This window comes from Myxine glutinosa, chromosome 3 (assembly GCF_964187855.1).
Source record: "Myxine glutinosa chromosome 3, kmMyxGlut1.1, whole genome shotgun sequence".
NCBI lineage: Eukaryota > Metazoa > Chordata > Myxini > Myxiniformes > Myxinidae > Myxine > Myxine glutinosa.
The window spans coordinates 54,293,781-54,316,372 of NC_136263.1; the positions used below are offsets into that span (position 1 = coordinate 54,293,781).

The following is a 22,592-nucleotide window of genomic DNA, read 5'->3' on the forward strand; positions in this document are numbered from 1 at the left end:
GGAAGTGGTGTTGTTATGGAGATCAAATGTCTGTGCTCCAGTGCAGACTAGGGCAGGGCTTGAAGTTAGTGAAAAAGGCTTTAACCACAATGTGCAAAAAAATAAATTGAGAAAGAAAATGGGGATGGGAGGAAGAGGAAGTGGTTGGTAGGAAGGATGGAGTGTGTATGGAATTTTGGAGACAGAGCGAGTTTAAACCTGTCGTTTTACGGGATGCAATGCAAAACGTTGGTGTAAAGGTCGATGAGAACGAGATTTGAAAACGTGATTCGGCTATATGGATGCTTTAGTTTACTGGACTGTAAAGCTGCAAAGCCCAGAATGGAAATTTTACATTTGCATAAAAAAAAGAACAAATTGGGAGTGCAACATGCGAGTAAAGGGCAGGCCGAAAGGCCTCATTTCCTTGCGGTCGTACAGGAGCGTGCGGACGTGGATATTTTATATTAATTTGCATTCTGCATGTGGAAAATAATTAAATGCAATGTTCGATTTCCAAAAGAGAAAAGACCTTGTAAGCTCTCCTGGCCGAGGGAGCCACATGCCAATGTGAGACGAGGCGTAGGCCCATGTCACGTGATTTACGATGCTCACGGAATGCACCGTTATTTAATGTTTTTATATCAATTTCAGTAAGAATTCAAAAATTTTATTGTGATGTTGTACGAATGTACGACATTATTTTGACATGTGTAAGGTCCACAAATTTGAGGTAAATTGATTGGCCCAGGGGTTTGGAAACTTCGAGAACAAATATACTCGCTCATACAAGTTGGGTCAACCAATTATGACTTGTACTTTCATGTTGGTGTTTTATTTGAAAGGTGATCATTCAAAGACGGCACGTCACGACCTAGCAGAGACAGAGAGAGAAACAAACAGACAAAATGGTGATTGGTTTGTACCGTCAGCTGTACATTCCGTCCATCCTTCTGATGGACAGAACACATATGTACAAAAGTATTTTCAGGTTGTTTTTTTCTTTCAGGGTTGTGCAACAATCGGTGCCTTAAGAGTTTTGCCTTTGTGAAATGAAGACAGAGTCTTGTTGGTGAAGGGTAGTGTTGATCTACATCAACAGACAGGTAGAACGACAGATGACAAGCAGGATGTTGAGGTATGCTAACCGCCATGGGAAACGAGAAGCTGACGTTTCGGCCTTTCTCCCTTCGTCGGAGCAACCGTGAGGTTAATGTCCGAAAGGTCAGTTTCTTGCTTCCCAGGACGGTCAGCATACCTCTGATTAAACCCATCTTTATTTTCTTCCGTGCCCGCCTGGTACGAAGAGATCAATTGGAAGTAACAGCCGTAAGAACAAATTGTGAACATAATAAATGGTTTATTTCCCCACAACCCCAACATCATGTAAATAAATGACCAGGTACCAAACCTGTGTGGCATGGGGCTATGGGGAAAATGAAGAACATGCTGCTGGTGGCCACCTGCAGATTCCTAACCAGGACACCAGGCATGCGAGCTGGGCTCTTTGGTTTGACGCAGCTGATATAACGCCATGATTTGAACCACTCACTCGTTAACCTAACAATTTGCACCCATAAGCAAAACTCGCACATCCCATAAATTCATTCAAACATCCCATAAATTCAAAACTAGCACAATTCCCTAAGGTCAATAGAAATATTAATAATAGTAAGATGCTCGAGCATCGCACCACAACACATGTGGTATACCGGAGCCGACCTTCGTTCAGTGCATAAGAGGTTGTTCTTCGTGAGTCGGAAGGTGAGAAGAGGACGGGGCGCGGAGGCGGGCTGTATCGTTCTCAATGTACACATGTGGGATCACACCAGCCAGTCTGGAAACGAGAGAGCATCGAATGAGCGAGAAAGGAAGAATCCTCGATCGAAACAATGAAATGGGATATACCTGGATTAAATGACCAGGATTAAATGACCAGGACCTGGATTAAATGTGTTCATGTGAGGGCCTAGTCCCTGGTGTTGGGCTAGCGGCTAGGGTGCCGGCTTAGGATCCTAGGATCCTGGGTTCGAATCCCGGTCGATCGCTGAATTAACGCCAGGGGGGTTGACTCAGCCTGTCATCCTTCCGAGGTCGGCTAATTGAGTACCAGTTCACTGGTAATTCCCTGGTTGTCGTTAAAGGCGGCAAAAAGGGTTGGCGTCAGGAAGGGCATCCGGCCGTAAAACATTGCTTCAAAAAGGGGACCAAAAAAACAACAACAACCACGGTTCCCGAAAAAGGCCAACCCCCGCTTTGCAGGGAAAAATGGCCTCTAAAGGTGGTTATACCTGGATTAAATATACAGGTTAGATTTCTGGCAAACTTTTGACCTCCAGTATTACAGGCAAAGCCTTATGGGTAGGTTTCCCCCAGAAATTGACATTACAAACAAAGTTCAGAACAGGATTTGAGTTGACTTTGAGAATAATGGCTGACAAAAATACAGCATGTGGGATGCTGTTTACGAAGGAGGGGGGAATGAGCCCATTATAGACGAGGCTCTGGAAGCCACCTAGTGGCAGGTGTGACAGGTGCACATAAGGTGCTGCTGGCCTTCAGCATAAAAAGATAGCATGGACACCGAACAAGCAACCATTGTGCAGGCTTTCGTGGGCCTAATGGCCTCCTGCTGCGTTTCTTGTGAGGGAACTCAAAACCGCGCATGATGACCGAGTTCTCGATCTCCCGTGAGACCGCTCACTTGGCTCGACGCACACCGTGGCTTACCGTGCGTGCTCCCACGTCCATCGCTGGTCACACCTTGAAGCCGAGGGCACGCATGCACTGCTTGTGAGCCTCGATGAGCTCACCACACTTGTCCTCACCTTGCTCCACAATGCTGTAACAGAGTGTGTTTGGGGGGGAGGAGGTCACAGTTAGATGATTACCATAATATTCTCACACACTCATTATGTCTCTCTGAGAGGACCATCTGGAACCCAATCCTCCTCCCGTGGTCCCTCGGATGGACGTTGAACTTGCGTCCCATCTTCCGGCATTAGTTGGTGGACTTTATAGATCCCAAGGTGTCCTCCGCGAATAGTACATGAGCCATAGCCGGCACCCTGAACAAATTACAAATTCCTGCCCTAACTACTTAGTCGAACATCAGGCCTGGCCAGCTGGTTCATGAAGAACTTGAGCCATAACCTTCCCCTGGTCAATCCCATAAGAACGTGGGAATAATTGTGGCCAATAAAGAAGAAGAGGATTCCCATGTATCACTTATGGGTATAAAATAATGAAAAATGTGGATATATTTAGTTTAATGGTCTACAAAGCACCGGTGTTGTGCTATCAATGCTTCACGCACACAGAACCCTGAAGGAAACGTAGGCTTTGTAGGATCGATGAGAAGGTAAGCGGAAATGATGTGTAAGGAACAAACGGAATGGACGATAAGGAAAGCAAAATGTTTGGGTTGACCCGTTCGTTATTCCCATGACGTAAGCACAAAGCCCATGATCCTGGGATCCCAGATTCAAACCCCAGATGAGTTATACCACGTTAGGTTGTGTTGCCCAGTGTCCATTCATTTAGTTCACGTAAAGTTACAATTGAGTTTCCCAATGTCCGAGTCCACCATACGATACCATACGAGCTCCTCCACGAGCCTCGTACAACGGAGAGGAGGTGGTAAATAAAAAGATTCCAAATCTCGAAACCTCATCATGTTCTGCCAGCAAGCACCTCTTTCAGCCTTCAAATAACTCTAGGGAGGTGCATTGTGCAAGTACCAAGGCATTGCGACAAAGCCGCACCATCAGATTGCTACCGAGCGATTGGGAAAGAAGCTTATCAGCACAGATATTGCACACAACAGCAACGATGTCCCTTCTTTTCCACCGATGTATGCAAAATACCTGCTCTATCATGCTCCCAATCCCCTCCCTACCCCATACATACCTACGGGCTAGACATCCACCTCACCACATATGCAGGTTCCCACAACAGAAGGTCCCAGACAAGACTTCTGAAACTCGTTTCAGGTCAATTATTAATTCAAAAGCATCCGATGTTTACAAAAAGGGACACTGTGTACCCTACTCTCACCTCCTCTGACCTCGACCTCCCCCTTCAAATACTTAAAATATCGTTTAGCATGTCATCGTGAACTACTGGCGAACAGGCCACGGCAAAAGACGTTCTTGAAAGACAAAAAATTCGACATATAGACATCACGTGACCTTGACATTTCCTCCAGTGTGGGAGCCGCATGCTGGCTCGACTAAGGTCTGACTAAAAATACACGACCTATTCTGTAGCATTGAATGTCAGGCGGAGGTGTGGTGTACAGAACCACCGTGATGGTAGCAAAGTAGTGCTCATAGCTTTGTGTTACTGCCATACCATGGGAGGTGGTGGGAAGAGGTGTGTGCAGAACGTGATGCGCAGGGAACCATGTTCATTTGAGGTGTACACACCGGCCAGGCAAATAAATCAGAAATTTGTGAAGCAACACGTCAGCAAAAGTCAAAACCAATCAAAGAGAGAGAAACAGCACGCACAAGTTACAGGTTCAGCGATAAGTTTTCAAATAACTAGAATGACACTCGGTAGAGCACATACCTTAACCAGGCTGAACAGTTTACATTTTGTATCCTACCGATAGGCTGGGTCCACGTCTGGTCCTCCAAAATCTAATCTGCTTGTTCTTTTGACCTACCCAACTCATCCTCCAAGTTTCATCCGAGTCCGTCCACAACTTTTTGAAATATCGTACTATATATCGTTTTTGGGCCTATCTCACAATTATTGTGAAGAATCACTTAAAAATTATATCCCGATCCAGGTCTTCACCAAAATGTAATCAATTCCTGCTTGTCGCACAACCAAACCCGCCCAACTGGTTTCGTCCGGATCTGCCCAGAACTTTTTGAGATATCCTCCTTACCAACAAACAGTCAAACAAAACAGGGGCGAGTACACAATCTCCGTAGAGCTCCATTGGCGGAGGTAATAACAATAACAATAGCTCACCATTTTTCCATAGTTTTCCGCTTCCCTTCACAAACCACCTGAGCTGGGGTCAAACCTCCAGGAGAGGCCTGTGCAGTCACCTTTGCATCCTCCTCTCCCGAAGACATCTTCTCCAACACAGTACCCACACGATTGCTGGCACTAGGCGATGGCACAACGGCCCTCCCCATGGGGCGGGAGGGGGCAACGTGTTTGGGGGGGAGGGAGGGGCCTGACGGGTATCGGCTTATCATCTGACTGCTCAGAGCAACCGTGACATTGCAGAGTGAAGCACAGAGCCTTAGAAATATTCAATTTCGATCTCCAAATACAACCAATGTTGATGTTCAACAACAACAAAAAAATCCATTTTTCCAATGGACGCTGTGATGGGTCAAGGGCAACACTGTTGTTAAAAACAAAAGTGCAACAAGGTGATGCCAAGCTGCATGTGGAGTTTGGACTCACTAGAAACTGGCCATGAGGATTACCGATTGAAGTAATAAGGTGCAAGGGGTCAAAGTCTCATCCACTAATGCGCAAAACTTGTACTGACAATACGTAATACAGATAAAGTTTACATTAAATATCCAACAACATGTTTGTGCGTTCCCCTGTTGCAGAGAGATTTAATAGAAGTGTCTAAGGGATGAACATCAAGTGCGTATTACTATTTGTGCTTGCCGTGCAGCGAGTATCTCCTACTTCTTGTGCTCTTCCAGGAGTCAAGATAAGAAAGGTGTGTATAACTTTTAAAAGTTACTTACTACAAGAATCCATAAACTATTAAAACTTACTACAATAATCCATAATTCGCCATCTTTGGACATCACATGTGGACATCAGTCGTCTTTGCAAGTTGTTGTCTTATCTTTTCTGCATCAATTATTATTGGGGGAATTTCCTAAGGACGTTGCTTCTTCTCTTCCAGGTTTCAGATCCATTCCACCTCCTTATTGTGTTATTTTCGATCTTTATAAGTTTGTTTCCAGAATCGTTCCAGTTCATCTTTTTTCAGGAGGGGATGACACATTTTGCTTCCGTTTCCCTAGTTCAGGGTATAATCTTTTCGGGATGTTTTGAAACATCTGGCCTCGTTTGCTCCTCATGTTAGCCTCGTCGTAGTTTTTTATTTTCCTTGCTTTCACTTTCATTTTCAGTTGTTTTCAGCAACCATTGCCTCGAGGTCTTTGTCTTCAATTTTATATTTGTATTCTATTTTCTGGATTCTCCTCTTTACTTTTGGGCTTTGATTTCCTCTTTGGAATTGCTGTATTTGTCTTGTCTCCTTTTGGAGCATCTCCCTCCAACACTTGAGTCGTTGCTTCCATAGTGGTGCTTGGTTTTAATTTGTGAAACCTGTTCTGTTCTTGTGGTGTTCGTTTTCTTTTTCCTGAATCAATAGTGCTGCTGCAAAATTCACTGTTGACTTTTTCCAGGAGGGCTGATTTTGGTATTTTAAGAAAAGATTTATTTGTTCTGCTGATTAGTGCTTTTGTGCATTTATTATTGTGTCATCAAATTCGTTGTGGCCTTTCTTCAGTTGGTGTCAGTCGCACCTCCTCTGTCTTATAAGCCAGCTCCTCTTCCAGATCATGTTGTTCCTCATCATCCTCCCCCTCATCCTCTGCCTCCTCTCCTCTGTCCTTCTGTGTCTCTTCGTCCTTCTACCCATTATCATTTTTGCATACGTTTGTGTTGTAGCCATGAATCGGTCTCCTTCACCACCCATCCCCATCGCATCAGATGCAAAACACCTTCTGTGTGGAAGGATATTCCCCACTCCCCTCAGCATTCCAGCTTTCATTATTTTTTTCCATTGCTGTACTGCTTGCATATTTTGTTTGAGACAGGCAGCATCGTCAGCTTTGCGCTTTGCACCCCTCTTTTTGAAGAAGGTGCAGCATTCTATCTTAGCAAGATGCACTCCGGCTGCCTGGTGTATCCTCACAGACTTCAGAGCTTTCTCTGTTGGGGGCCCGTAATCCTTTGCTCAGAGTTGTTTTTTAATGCTTTCCAACACAATTTGCCCTTTCAAGCATCACAAACGGGGCTTCCGTTGCACCACTCGAGGCCTCCCGATAGCTCCATTGGCCATTCGCACCATGCGGTGTCTCCACCCCATGCGGTGTCGCCACCCCGATGGTCGTGTGTGTGTGTGTGTGTGTGTGTGTGTGTGTGTGTGTGTGTGTGTGTGTGTGTGTGTGTGTGTGTGTGTGTGTGTGTGTGTGTGTGTCTGTCGCTGTTTTACTCAGCGATATCTGAACAGTGCTTCTGTTACGTGCTCCTCCCCAAACCCCGGTCACGGTGTACTTCTGAGCCCCGAGAGGAGTCACGGCAGAAAGATGTTATTCTGTGTGTCAAAGATCAATGGTGAAACCACACCAATTGTTACCAACAAACAAGTATTGTATTAAGGTCACACAAGAATAACAGTACAATAACAATATTAATCAATTATACAACCAATATATCATTCCTATGATGGTACCATCAGTTTCGTACAATGTAACACTGTGCTCCAAGTGAGCGAAAATAACATTCCCAATGTCTCTGCCCCAGCTTCAAACCAAACTCGATCCACGCTCCAGTGATCGTCAGAACAATGTTGTATCGAGACCAGAATCCCATTCAGTTGACAGTCACACTGCCAAAGATGAGCAACGGTAGCCTCAAGAGGCGACTGGGAAAACACACCTTCGGGTATGGACGTTCAACGGCTCCCAATCGACGAACCGCAAATTCCCACTCAAAATCCACGTTACACACACACACCAGGTTACGTCTGGATGCGGTGAAATGGTTGAAGCGAGGTGAAAAGCCTGGAGCGATCTGAAATCAGGCACGAGGCAAAATGGCCAAAGGTCCGTTCATGAGACGTAACGGCACTCCAATGATTCTCTTCGGAATCAACTGCAAAACCTGTCACGCAGGTTTAACTGTCACAGCGATAACAACTCTGTCGCAGGAATCCCTTTCCCAGGAAACCCAAAGTTCACTCGTGACCCCCGTTCGCCAGTGATTGCTCAAAACCTCAACGCAGCTCGACTCCTTCTCCGACCTCACTTGCTCCGCCTCTTCTTCCTCTTCTTCTCCGTCCGGTTCCCGATCCGGTTTCCGGTTTCTTTTTAAGACTAATTTTTTTTTACCTTTTGAAAACAGTCATCTCCAATTCACTTAAACGATAACAATAATAGTACATGGAACCAAAAATGTTTACAGTGGATGAGAACCACAACAACGGAAGTGACGAATCCGTAACACTTCGTAAAATTTTCAGAGGTTCATCAGCGAGATGGAAAACGTGAAAGATGAGGAAGTTGTTGTGGTAGGAGGAGACCTAAATGGACATGTGGGAAGGAGTATGGACGGTTTTGAGGGAGTTCATGGGGGTTATGGATATGGTGTGAGGAATGGAGAAGGTGAAAGGATTTTGGAGTTTGCTGATGGAGCTGATTTGTAATACTCAGTTCCAGAAAGAGGATAATAAGCTTGTTACATATACGTCAGGTGGGTCGACGACAACCGTTGACTACCTGATGGTGCGTAGGCGAGATAGGGGGCACCTCCGGGACACAAAGGTGATCACGGGGGAGGAGGCCGTTTCACAGCACCAGGTTGTCTGCGACATAAGGGTGAAAGGTGCGAGGAGAGCTCGGCGGGTGAAGTACCAACTGAGAATGAAGGTGTGGAGGTTGAAAGAGGTGACAGTGAGGGAGGCAATAAAAGATAGGCTGAGTAGGGTCGAGGATGATGTGGTTGAGCTTGAAAGTGGTTGGATGTCAATGAAAGATAGTCTGTTGGGAGCCATTGGTGAGGTATGTGGATGGACAAAAGGACCACCGAGGCACTCGGAAACATGGTGGTGGGATGATGAAGTTGGAAAGAGGATTGAAGTTCAAGGAGTGGCAGAAGGCGAAGGGTCCGGGAGCAGAAAAAGCAGAGCATGAAAGTTATAAGGCAGCCAAGAAGGCTGCAAAGAAAGAGGTAGCAAAGGCGCAGGAGGCATGTCGGAAAATGTTCGGAGAACGCTTGGATTTGGAAGAGGGTCAGAGAACGGTATTCAGGATTGCAAAGCAGATAGCGAAAGAGAGGTGTGATGTGATGGGGGTGAGTTGCTTGAAGGATGAAGTGGGACAAATCGTTGTGGACCCAGATGGAATTAAAGGAAGATGGAAAATATATATGGAAATGCTGTTGAATACAGAGAATGAACGGGATGGCAACATAGAGAGTAACCCAGTTTTAGGACCGGCAGAGAAGATAACTGAGAAGGAAGTTGAGGAAGCGATAAAAGCAATGAAGAGTAGAAAAGCGGGAGGGTCAACGGGAGTTGTGGGAGATATGTTGAAGGCAGCAGGAAGTTGGGGTGTGAAGAGAATGACAAAGATCTGTAATCTGGTGGTGAAAGAAGGCCGCATTCCAGTGGATTGGGAACTGAGTACCCTCGTCCCTCTATACAAGGGGAAAGGTGATCCTCTGGAGTGTGGCTCGTACCGAGCAATAAAGTTATTGGAGCATGGAATGAAGGTATTGGAAAGGGTGTTGGAGAGGAGGATAAGGAAGAAGGTGAAGATCGACGAAATGCAGTTTGGATTTATGCCAGGAAGAGGAACGACAGACGCGCTCTTTATTGTGAGGCAGTTGCAGGAGAAGTACATGGAGAAGAGGAAGAAGTTGTTTCTTGAGTTTGTTGATCTGGAGAAAGCATTCGATAGGGTTCCACGCGAAGTATTGACATGGGCATTGAGGAAGTTAGGAGTGGAGGAATGGTTGATCAGAGCAGTGATGGCAATGTACAAAAGAGCATGCACAGCTGTGAGGACGAAGGACGGGAACAGTGGTGAGTTTGAGGTGAAGGTGGGAGTGCATCAGGGATCGGTACTAAGTCCACTACTATTTGTAGCTGTGATGGAGGTGCTGGCTCAGAACGTAAAGGAGGGTTTACCGTGGGAGTTGTTGTATACAGATGATCTGGTGTTGATTGCAGAAAGTATGGATGGACTGAAGGAAAAGATGAACATGTGGAAGGAATGAATGGAGACAAACGTGTTCCACAAATTTGCAGGGTTTTTTTTCTATTTGCGGCCGTGTTCCGCAAATTTTTGGTTTTTCAGGGGCATTGAAACAATTTCGCGGAATACATTCGCAGGACTTTCATTGACCTTCGCGGATTATCGTCGACAATCTCTGGATTTGCCTCATCATTCGCGGATTAGTCCTCTCTATTCGCGGATTTTCGTGACTCGGGAACCTATCCAACCCCCCTTTTCCATTGAAAAATGCCCCGCTATTCACAGTTTCGCTATTCGCGGATTTTCCAGGAACGTATCCTCCGCGAATAGCGGGGTCTGAGGGTATAAAATTTTGTTAGTTGGTGTGGGGAGGCCTGGTGTTGGCTTAATGGTTAAGGTGGCTGCCTTGAGATCTCAGGATCCTCAGTCCAAGCCCCTGTCATTCCGCTGAATTAACACCAGGTGGGTTGACCCTGCCTGGCATCCTTCTGAGGTCGATAAAATGAGTACCAGCTTACTGTGATGAATGAGCCATTCGAGTATACTGCGTCAGAGTGGCGATCTGTCCAGGATTGTGCCCAATAGCCTAGAAACTGCTTTGGCAGCTCTTATGCATCATCACGATGCAAAAAGGAATGGTCTTCAGGTGTCGGGAAGTGTTTTAGGCACCCACAAAAAAAAAAACAAAAAAAAAAACTGATGCCAGGTACTCCTCGTAATCCATTTAAGTATTAAAAGTTACTTACTACAATAATCCATACACATTTAAAAGTTACTTGCTGTAACAATCCATGCAGTATTAAAAGTTACTTACTCCAATAATCCATACACATTTAAAAGTTACTTACTGTAACAATCCATACAGTATTAAAAGATACTTACTACAATAATCCATACACATCTAAAGTTACTTACTGTAACAATCCATAAACATTTAAAAGTTACTTCTGCAAAAATGCATAAAGTAATAAAAGTTACTACAATCGTCCATACACATTTAAAAGTTACTTTCTGTAACAATCCATAAACTATTAAAAGTTACTTATAACAATAACCCATAAACTTTTAAAAGTAGCTTATCATAGTCATGCACAACATTAAAAAAGCTTCTCACTCCAATAAAATCCATAATCCTTTAAAAGTTACTTACTGGACTAATTTAACAAACTTTTAAAAGTTACTTACTATAGTCATGTAAGTGACTTTTCTCATGCCTAATCTTGTAAAAGTTACTGTAATGCTGCAAAACTTATCCAAAGTTATCATAATATTACACAAAACTGAAGTGACATATCAATTGATCACAAATGATTGGAGACCACTAGGATCTGAACTCTGCATGTTGTTTTGAAGGAGACCATCGTTTTGTACCTCATTGGACTTTATGAACTACAGATGTACCAAACTTGTCTTTGAGCTAATCTTTGTTCGATTCCGATAGGATTGAATGAATGAATGGATAAGATTGCAAACATTTCATCTGTAATATCATTATGTATCATGTAATACCATGCAACTTATCATTTGACCTCAATATCTAATCTGTAATATCATGCAACTTATCATTTGACCTCAATATCTAATCTGTAATAACATGCAAATTATCATTTGATCTCAATATCTAATCTGTAATATCATGCAAATTATCATTTGATCTCAATATCTAATCTGTAATTTCATGCAACTTATCATTTGACCACAATATCTAATCTGTAATATCATTATGTATGTAATATCATGCAACTTATCATTTGACGACAATATCTTCTTCTTTTTTTTCTTCTTTTTTTTTTGTAAACTGAATCGAGGCTCGTGAGAGAGTAAACATTTATTTCACAAACAAATCAACCAGACAAACAAAATATACAAAAAGAGGGAGCGGAAGACAAGATGGGGAGAGAAGGGGAAGCACACAACCACAACATTTGAGAGCAGGGAGAAGTGTGGGAGGGAGAGGGCTTAGGGGCAGGAGGCGTGGGAAGGGGGGGGGGGGTGGGAGAAGTATAAAACACAAGGGGACCGAAATTAGCGGGGGTAGAGAAGATCAAGGTTTTGGATGGGGGAGAATAAGAGATGGTGGTGAACAGCTGTTTTAAAGACCTGGAGGGTGGAGTGGGATTGAAGAGAGTGAGGGAGTTTGTTCCAGAGGCGGGAGAAAAGAGGAATGAAGGAGTGAAGGTGAGCGGAGAGCCGAGATTTCGGCAGTTTAACCATCAGAGGGTTGCTGGCAGATCTTGTGCGACCTGTAGGAATATTTGGGGGACAGAGCCCAGAGAGGGCTGGGGGGGCAAGGCCAGAGAGGAGTCGGTAGAAGACGGAAAGACCACCAACCTGCCTGCGGTGAGTGAGTGAAAGGCCCTTGGAGTTAGCTTCATCGCGGGAGATTCCAATGATTCTAAACGCTTTGGTTTCAACAGCGAGAAGACGGGCTAGGTGTGAGGCAGGAGCACCAGACCAGAGGGGAGAGCAGTATTCCATAGAGCTGCGGATGAAAGCCTTGTATGTGGTGAGGAGCTCAGGTGTGCCAAGGAAGGACTTCGCACGACGGAGGATGCCCAGTCGGCGACTGGCTTTGGAGACCAGATTTGAAATGTGGTTTTCCCAGGAAAGATCATGGCAAATAGTGAGACCCAAAAGCTTGAGTGACAGAACTTCTTGGAGAGGATTATTCAGAAAGTGGATGGGAGGGTTTTCCAGTCGGTCTTTTCGGAGAGACATCGTAAGAGTGTGAGATTTATCAGGATTGAAAGACATGTTCCATTTGTTTGCCCAGTCTGTGATTTTGTCCAGGTCTGCAGAGAGTGAGGAGGCTGCAGACTGCCGATCTGAGGGATGAGGAATGGAGCGACAGAGAGTAGAGTCGTCAGCAAAGAGATAGAGAGGATTTTCAAGAGAGTCAGAGAGATCATTGTTGAAGACCAGAAAAAGCACAGGGCCCAGAACACTGCCTTGGGGAACTCCAGCCTGAACAGGAAGAGGAGATGAGAGAAACCCATTCAGGGCCACACATTGACTACGACCAGAGAGGAAGTCCGCCAGCCATGCGTGGAGATTTCCATGGATGCCAAAGGAGGAGAGTTTGGTGAGCAGAGCAGGGTGCCAGACCGTATCGAAGGCACGTGAAATGTCAAGGGAGACGGCTCTAATTTCCTGTTTGGCGTTGAGGACCTCCATCCATTGTTGAGAAAGCAGAAGCAGCATGTCCAGAGTAGAGTGACCAGGTCTGAAACCAAATTGATGATCAGAGATAAAGCCATTGGACAAGAGGAAAGATTTCATATCTGAAGCAATGATGGATTCCATGACTTTGCTGATAATTGGGAGAAGGCTGATTGGTCTGTAGTTGCTGGGATCTGTTTTTGCACCTTTTTTGTGCAAAGCGGTGATGTTGGCTGATTTCCAAGCAGATGGCAGATGACCTTGAGCAAAGGAGAGGGTGAAGAGAACAGAAAGAGGGAGTGAAAGAGTGGAAGCACATGATTTTAGGACCCGTGGGCTGATGCCGTCAGGACCAGTTGCAGAATCAGAGTCGAGGGTTGACAGAAACTTTTCCACCTTGTCAGGAGGAAAGGAAACAGAGTCCAGGAGCAGCTGGGTACGACTGGGTACAGAGAGGGATGGGTTTGGGACACAAGATTTAGAGGCAAACACAGAGTTGAGGCATTCAGCTTTTTCACGTGCGGAGTCAGCCGTTAAGCCGTTTGAGGTGAGGGAGGGGATGGAGGGGGAACAAACACCAGAAACAGATTTGACCAGACGCCACCAGGATTTGGAAGAGGGAGAAAGATAAGAGAGTTCGGTCTTGAGAACGGTGAGATATTGTTTCCTGGCTCTCCTGAGGGTGGACACACACTTGTTTCGGGCTTTGTGAAAGGAAAAGAGATTTCTAATCTGTAATATCATTATGTATCATGTAATATCATGCAACTTATCATTTGACCTCAATATCTAATCTGTAATATCATTACATTATGTATCATGTAATATCATGTAATTTATCATTTGACCTCAATATCTAATCTGTAATATCATTATGTATCATGTAATATCATGCAATTTATCATTTGACCTCAATATCTAATCTGTAATATCATTATGTATCATGTAATATCATGCAATTTATCATATGACCTCAATATCTAATCTGTAATATCATTACATTATGTATCATGTAATATCATGCAATTTATCATTTGACCTCAATATCTAATCTGTAATATCATGCAATTTATCATTTGACCTGAATATCTAATCTGTAATATCATGCAATTTATCATTTGATCTCAATATCTAATCTGTAATATCATGCAAATTATCATTTTATCTTCAATCTGTAATATGTAATTTATCATTTGACCTCAATATCTAATCTGTAATCCCACTTCAAGTCTTTCCTTACTCTAACTTTGATCTGAAATCTCAAGACCATTTGACCTCAATATCATATTTATCATATGTATCATGTAATATCATGCAATTTATCATTTGACCTCTAATCTGTAATATCATGTAATTTATCATTTGACCTCAATATCTAATCTGTAATATCATGCAATTTATCATTTGACCTCAATATCTAATCTGTAATATCATGCAATTTATCATTTGACCTCAATATCTAATCTGTAATATCATTATGTATCATGTAATATCATGCAATTTATCATTTGACCTCAATATCTAATCTGTAATATCATGCAATTTATCATTTGACCTCGAATCTGTAATATCACGCAATTTATCATTTGACCTCAATATCTAATCTGTAATATCATGATGTATCATGTAATATCATGCAATTTATCATTTGACCTCAATATCTAATCTGTAATATCATGCAATTTATCATTTGACCTCTAATCTGTAATATCATGCAATTTATCATTTGACCTCAATATCCAATCTAATATCACGCAATTTATCATTTGACCTCAATATCTAATCTGTAATATCATGATGTATCATGTAATATCATGCAATTTATCATTTGACCTCAATATCTAATCTGTAATATCATGCAATTTATCATTTGACCTCTAATCTGTAATATCATGCAATTTATCATTTTATCTTCAATCTGCAATATGTAATTTATCATTTGACCTCAATATCTAATCTGTAATCCCACTTCAAGTCTTTCCTTACTCTAACTTTGATCTGAAATCTCAAGACCATTTGACCTCAATATCATATGTATCATGTAATATCATGCAATTTATCATTTGACCTCTAGTCTGTAATATCATGTAATTTATCATTTGACCTCAATATCGAATCTGTAATATCATGCAATTTATCATTTGACCTCAATATCTAATCTGTAATATTGTTACAGACACGGTTTTAAGATGTTATATTGACCGAGCGGTGGTGTATTACCGCGTCCGAACAGTTACTCCCCGATTAGAACCCGATTCCACCCGACGTTGACCAGATCGCACCGCAGATATTCAATCGGGAAACCTCTAAAGCGACCGAAAGAGAAGGAAAAGAGAAGAAGACAGAGTACGGAGGAAGAACAGATTTATTATACACACACAAGCAAAAAGAAAGAGCGACCAAAGTTATTTACAGCAATGGATGGAAAAAGCAGTCACACAGTGCATCGTTAGCTTATTCTATTCATTTTACTTAACCCCAAGACAACGAGTAGGACAGACGACGTTCACACTTACACGGGGGATATTGCAGGCAGGTAGGGCTTGAGGTGGATTGCTGGAGAGGGAGGAGGGTCGGAGGCAGCAGCTCTCAATTCCTCGCGGTTTTTAGCGGGAAAACCCTTCGTCGCGTATCCGCTGCCGATGCTTTAGACGTCACGCGCTGGCTTGGGCACACCTGCTCCTCTCCTTCTGGTGGAGCCGTCTCCCTCCTTTCAGCGCGTCTCTCCAAAGCTGGTTTCCTTTCCGAGTACCTCTCCTCTTTGGCTTGGAGCGTTTCGCATCTCACCGCTCCTCTTGGTGCCGCGTCTTCGCTCATCTCCCAGGTCATCTCGTGAAGCAGTCCCTTACAGTCGCTTTTATCACTCGGGGCGGAATCAAGCCGCCGGCTCCGAGGGCACGCCTACCGGGTCGCTCACCGCGGTGCTGATTGGCTGTTAGGGCTGGCTCACTCCTCCCCTCTATGACGAGGTGGAGACACGCCTTTCTTCTCCGAGGTTAGCACATGGGCAATGGCGGCTTGCGGGATTGAACACCACTCGCCCCCCCCTTTTGAAAGGAACTTTGGAGAGCGGAGATGTTTGGGGAAATTGCAAGGGCCTACGCTTATTTTGTTTGATACAATGCAAAGTCAATCTAGTGGGAAACACATATTTAGCCTACATAGAATAAGGAAATACACTATTTAAAAAGATATATCGTGACCTGCGTGTAAGTTTCATGGAATTAACTAGGAGGACGGCTGCGACCATTATTTACATTACCAGGGTGTTTACCATACTTTTGTAACGTTCACATTGTAACGTTTTCACATTCGTTACACTTCCTCCAAAATTGTTACACTCCTCAAAAACCCGTTACACTTCTCAAAACCGTTACAATATCATTATGTATCATGTAATATCATGCAATTTATCATTTGACCTCAATATCTAATCTGTAATATGCAATTTATCATTTGACCTATAATCTGTAATATCACGCAACTTATCATTTGACCTCAATATCTAATCTGTAATATCATGCAATTTATCATTTGACCTCTAATCTGTAATATCATGCAATTTATCATTTGACCTCAATATCTAATCTGTAATATCATGCAATTTATCATTTGACCTCTAATCTGTAATATCACGCAATTGATCATTTGACCTCAATATCTAATCTGTAATATCATGCAACTTATCATTTGACCTCAATATCTAATCTGTAATATCATGCAATTTATCATTTGACCTCTAATCTGTAATATCATGCAATTTATCATTTGACCTCAATATCTAATCTGTAATATCATGCAATTTATCATTTGACCTCTAATCTGTAATATCACGCAATTGATCATTTGACCTCAATATCTAATCTGTAATATCATGCAATTTATCATTTGACCTCAATATCTAATCTGTAATATCATGCAACTTATCATTTGACCTCAATATCTAATCTGTAATATCATGCAATTTATCATTTGACCTCTCATCTGTAATATCATGCAATTTATATTTTGACCTTGAATCTGTAATATCATGCAATTTATCATTTGACCTCCAGATCTAATCTGTAATATCATGCAATTTATCATTTGACCTCTAATCTGTAATATCATGCAATTTATATTTTGACCTTGAATCTGTAATATCATGCAACTTATCATTTGACCTCAATATCTAATCTGTAATATCATGCAATTTATCATTTGACCTCTAATCTGTAATATCATGCAATTTATCATTTGACCTCAATATCTAATCTGTAATATCATGCAACTTATCATTTGACCTATAATCTGAAATTTATCATTTGACCTCAATATCTAATCTGTAATATCATGCAATTTATCATTTGACCTCTAATCTGTAATATGTAATTTAACATTTGACCAATATCTAATCTGTAATATCATTATGTATCATGTAATATCATGCAATTTATCATTTGACCTCAATATCTAATCTGTAATATCATGCAATTTATCATTTGACCTCTAATCTGTAATATAATATGTAATTTTTTTTTTGTATACAGAATCGAGGCTCGTGAAAGAGCTAACATTTATTTCACAAACAAATCAAACAGACAAACAAAATATATAAAAAGAGGGAGCGGTAGACAAGATGGGGAGAGAAGGGGAAGCACACAGACACAACATTTGAGAGCAGGGACATCGGGAGATGTGTGGGAGGGAGAGGTCTTGGGGGGACGAGGCGTGGGAAGGGGGTGGGGGGGTGGGAGAAGTATAAAACACAAGGAGACCAAGGACTTCCAGGACAGAAGTTGGTATTTAAAAAAAGTGGATTTGGGGTGAAATTAGCGGGGGTAGAAACGATCAAGGTTTTGGATGGGGGAAGATAAGAGATGGTGGTGAACAGCTGTTTTAAAGACCTGGAGGGAGGAGTGGGATTGAAGAGAGTGAGGGAGTTTGTTCCACAGGTGGGAGAAAAGAGGAATGAAGGAGTGAAGGTGAGCAGAGAGTCTTGATTTTGGCAGTTTAACCATAAGAGGGTTGCAGGCAGATCTTTTGCGACCTGTAGAAATATTTGGGGGACAGAGCACGGAGAGAGCTGGGGGGGCAAGGCCGGAGAGGAGTCGGTAGAAGACGGAAAGACCACCAACCTGCCTGCGGTGAGTGAGTGAAAGGCCCTTGGAGTTAGCTTCATCACGGAAGATTCCAATGATTCTGAACGCTTTGGTTTCAACAGCGTGAAGACGAGCTAGGTGTGAGGCAGGAGCACCAGCCCAGAGGGGAGAGCAGTATTCCATTTAGCTGCGGATGAAAGCCTTGTATGTGGTGAGGAGCTCAGGTGTGCCAGAGAAGGACTTCGCACGACGGAGGATGCCCAGTCGGCGACTGGCTTTGGAGGCCAGATTTGAAATGTGGTTTTCCCAGGAAAGATCAGGGCAGATAGTGAGACCCAAAAGCTTGAGTGACAGAACTTCTTTGAGAGGATTATTCAGAAAGTGGATGGGAGGGTTGTCCAGTCGGTCTTTTCGGAGAGATATCGTAAGAGTGTGAGATTTGTCAGGATTGAAAGACATGTTCCACTTGTTTGCGCAGTCTGTGATTTTGTCCAGGTCTGCAGAGAGTGAGGAGGCTGCAGACTGCCGATCTGAGGGATGAGGAATGGAGCGACAGAGAGTAGAGTCATCAGCAAAGAGATAGAGAGGATTTTCAAGAGAGTCGGAGAGATCATTGATGAAGACCAGAAAAAGCACAGGCCCCAGAACACTGCCTTGGGGAACTCCAGCCTGAACAGGAAGAGGAGATGAGAGAAACCCATTCAGGGCCACACGTTGACTATGACTAGAGAGGAAGTCCGCCAGCCATGCATGGAGATTTCCATGGATACCAAAAGAGGGAGAGTTTGGTGAGCAGAGCGGGGTGCCAGACCGTATCGAAGGCACGTGATATGTCAAGGGAGATAGCTCTAATTTCCTGTTTGGCATCGAGGACCTCCATCCATTGTTGAGAAAGCAGAAGCAGCATGTCCAGAGTAGAGTGACCAGGTCTGAAACCAAATTGATGATCAGAGATCAAGCCATTGGAGAAGAGGAAAGATTTCATATCCGAAGCAATGATGGATTCCATGACTTTGCTGATAATTGGGAGAAGGCTGATTGGTCTGTAGTTGCGAGGATCTGTTGTTGCACCTTTTTTGTGCAAAGCAGTGATGTTGGCTGATTTCCAAGCAGATGGCAGATGACCTTGAGCAAAAGAGAGGGTGAAGAGAACAGAGAGAGGGAGTGAAACAGCGGAAGAACAGGATTTTAGGACCCATTGGCTGATGCCGTCAGGTCCAGTTGCAGAATCAGAGTCGAGGGTTGACAATTTATCATTTGACCTCAATATCTAATCTGTAATATCATTATGTATCATGTAATATCATGCAATTTATCATTTGACCTAAATATCTAATCTGTAATATCATGCAACTTATGATTTGACCTCTCTCTAATCTAATATCATGCAATTTATCATTTGACCTCAATATCTAATCTGTAATGTCATTATGTATCATGTAATATCATGCAATTTATCATTTGACCTCAATATCTAATCTGTAATATCATTATGTATCATGTAATATCATGCAATTTATCATATGACCTCAATATCTAATCTGTAATATCATTACATTATGTATCATGTAATATCATGCAATTTATCATTTGACCTCAATATCTAATCTGTAATATCATGCAATTTATCATTTGACCTGAATATCTAATCTAATATCATGCAATTTATCATTTGACCTCAATATCTAATCTGTAATATCATGCAACTTATGATTTGACCTCTCTCTAATCTAATATCATGCAATTTATCATTTGACCTCAATATCTAATCTGTAATATCATGCAATTTATCATTTGACCTCATCTGTAATATCATGCAATTTATCATTTGACCTCAATATCTAATCTGTAATATCATTATGTATCATGTAATATCATGTCATTTATCATTTGACCTCTAATCTGTAATATGTCATTTATCATTTGACCTCAATATCGAATCTGTAATCCCACTTCAAGTCTTTCCTTACTCTAACTTTGATCTGAAATCTCAAGACCATTTGACCTCAATATCATGTGTATCATGTAATATGTATCATGTAATATCATGTATCATGTAATATGTATCATGTAATATCATGTATCATGTATTATCATGTATCATCATGTATCATATGTCTCACCATTTGACCTCAATATCATATGTATCATGTAACATCATGTATCATGTCATATCATGTATCATGTAATATCATGTATCTCACCATTTGACCTCAATATCATATGTATCATGTAATATCATGTATCATGTAATATCATATGTATCATGTAATATCATGTATTATGTAATATCATGTATCATGTATCATGTAATATTATGTATCATATGTCTCACCATTTGACCTCAATATCATATGTATCATGTAATATGTAATTTATCATTTGACCTCAATATTTAATCTATAAATATAATCCCACTTCGTCTTATTTACTCTAACTTTGATCTGAAACCTCAAGACTATTTGACCTCAATATCATATGTATCATGGAACATTTACTTAGCTTAGTTTAAATCCCGACCTCGATAACGTTTTTTTTTTTTACCTGACATGACCTCTGACCTCGTACCGCAATCATCTAATCAGTTCATCTTTCCCTCATTATACATACTCGTACCAAGTTTGACTTGGATCCCTTCGGCCGTTCTTAAGTTATCGTGGCAACGAAAACCGATCACGGACGAACAACCTGAAAACATGTACATACCTCATCAGGTACAATCACCTTCCTCCCTCTGGACATTCACATGACCCTTGGGGGTGGTGGTCCATGGAATGCCCTCACTTTCCCTTCCCTTGGCAACGACAATCTCTCCCTCCCTAATGGACCCATCCCCATATTTAGAAACCTTCCATGTTTGTTCAATCACCACATATCGTTTCAATGTCAATAAGATAATTTTACTTTCCGTCGTCTCACCACACATCCCGGGGACGCTTGGTCTCAGGACATGCACAACACGGTTTGAGAGGCTTCCCATCTTTCTGTGGGCCCTCGAAAGGTGCACTCGGTGCTTGCTTCAGCGACGACATCGCAAACGACAGCTCCACATGTCTGGAGGTTACAAACTTTCCTTCAGATGTAACGATTTGCAAATTTCAAATAACCACTTACACCAAGGTTATTGACTACAGGGACCACTCAAATTACGTTGCACACGCTGAAGGAATGCTGAAAGACAAAATTACCTTACGTGAATACGTGCGAACGAAACTATCATGGCCGACAAACACTGCTCAAAACAATAATACAAGCCGGAAATGTAACGGGTTCGGCCAATCATTGTAGAGCACTGAATTGGATTATATGGAATTATGAAGTATTAAAATAAACTGAATGAATCTGCGTCAAATCAAATCACCGTAAAGGACAAGTTTAATGCGTACAGTTCCTTTGCTGTAACGTGCGGTGTATGCGCCGCGTCGTAAAAGTGCGCTACTGAATGTCACCGGAAACCACTTTCCCCATCCGCTTGTACTCGTTTGCCATTGAAACCCTGAAGTTCCTGGTGTGTTTATCGTTACCATCATTCACAAAACTGCTCCACCTTTTCCCTGATTACAAGAATGTGGAAACCACCATGGCTTGGAATGCGGAAACGGGTCACGTGACCCCTGCGTCACCAATCAAATTGTGTATGTTTTTTCAACCTCCTTGTGTTGGCCTTTAGGTTGGTTTTGATTCCCTTTATTACATCTTTGATTCTGAATTGAAAATGCCATTTATCTATTTTGTGTATTGGTTCCTTTTGGTTTGTTTCGATGATTAAACGTAACCAGAAAATTATCTTTATGGGAATGTGTATCGTATAGCGCCGCCTGGTGGATTTGCTGGTATTACAATCAAATATTGGAGCTCGACAAGGGGTGTTCTTCAGTCTTCATTAGAGCCCTACAAGGTAGAGCCCTACAAGGTAGGGCCCGACAAAATCATTCGTGTACAGTATTAGTTTAATTGTTTGATTTTTAGCTCACCTGGAACGAAGTTCAGGGAAGCTTATGCGATGGCGCGTTGTCCGTCCGTAAAACACTTGAAACTTCTTCTCCGAAACCGCTGAACGGATTACGACCAAATTTGGCACAAATGATATTTATTGTGTTGCGACTAAAGTTTGTTCACGACATTAAAAAAATCGGGGTCTAAGGAGGTTTACCGGGGTCAAAGTGGATCCGGGTTTGACCCCCCAAAATAGGATTTAGCTTTTTCCTCTGAAACTACACCCTATTTCAATGAAACTTGACCACAACCTTCATCACCAATGATGTACCAAAGTTTGTTCACGGCATTAAAAAAAAACTCCCCCTTTGGGGGGTTTACGTGTGGGGGTTGCCCCCCAAAATAGGTATTTGCTTTCTTCTCAGAAACTACACACAATTTCAATGAAACTTCACCACAA

The 22,592-nt window shown here is 42.3% G+C and overlaps 2 protein-coding genes across 3 annotated transcripts in view; both read right to left on the reverse strand.

Moving 5' to 3' along the window:
• The window catches only part of LOC144888135 (uncharacterized), a 639,726-nt gene that overhangs the window by 27,808 nt on the left and 589,326 nt on the right, over positions 1-22,592 (reverse strand). The window lies entirely within an intron of this gene.
• Positions 1,320-21,357, reverse strand: COX17 (cytochrome c oxidase copper chaperone COX17). Of its 2 annotated transcripts, none has more exons than XM_078774073.1 (3): positions 21,116-21,357; positions 2,710-2,821; positions 1,320-1,816 (listed from the first exon to the last, which is right to left on the reverse strand). In XM_078774073.1, exons 1-2 carry the CDS (start codon positions 21,226-21,228, stop codon positions 2,737-2,739), a joined length of 198 nt encoding a protein of 65 aa, XP_078630199.1. In that variant the 5' UTR covers positions 21,229-21,357; the 3' UTR covers positions 1,320-1,816; positions 2,710-2,736. The 2 variants fall into 2 exon arrangements, with proteins under 2 accessions (XP_078630199.1, XP_067966948.1); XM_068110847.2 differs by having other exon boundaries at positions 2,714-2,821; positions 21,116-21,354.

Coding starts and splice junctions, on each gene's coding strand:
- COX17 (XM_078774073.1), bottom strand. CDS start 21,228: ATGTCGTCGCTGAAGCAAGCACCGAGTGCACCTTTCGAGGGCCCACAG. Junction 2,822..21,115: donor AAGCGTCCCCGGGATGTGTG/GTGAGACGACGG, acceptor ACTCTGTTACAG/CATTGTGGAGCAAGGTGAGG.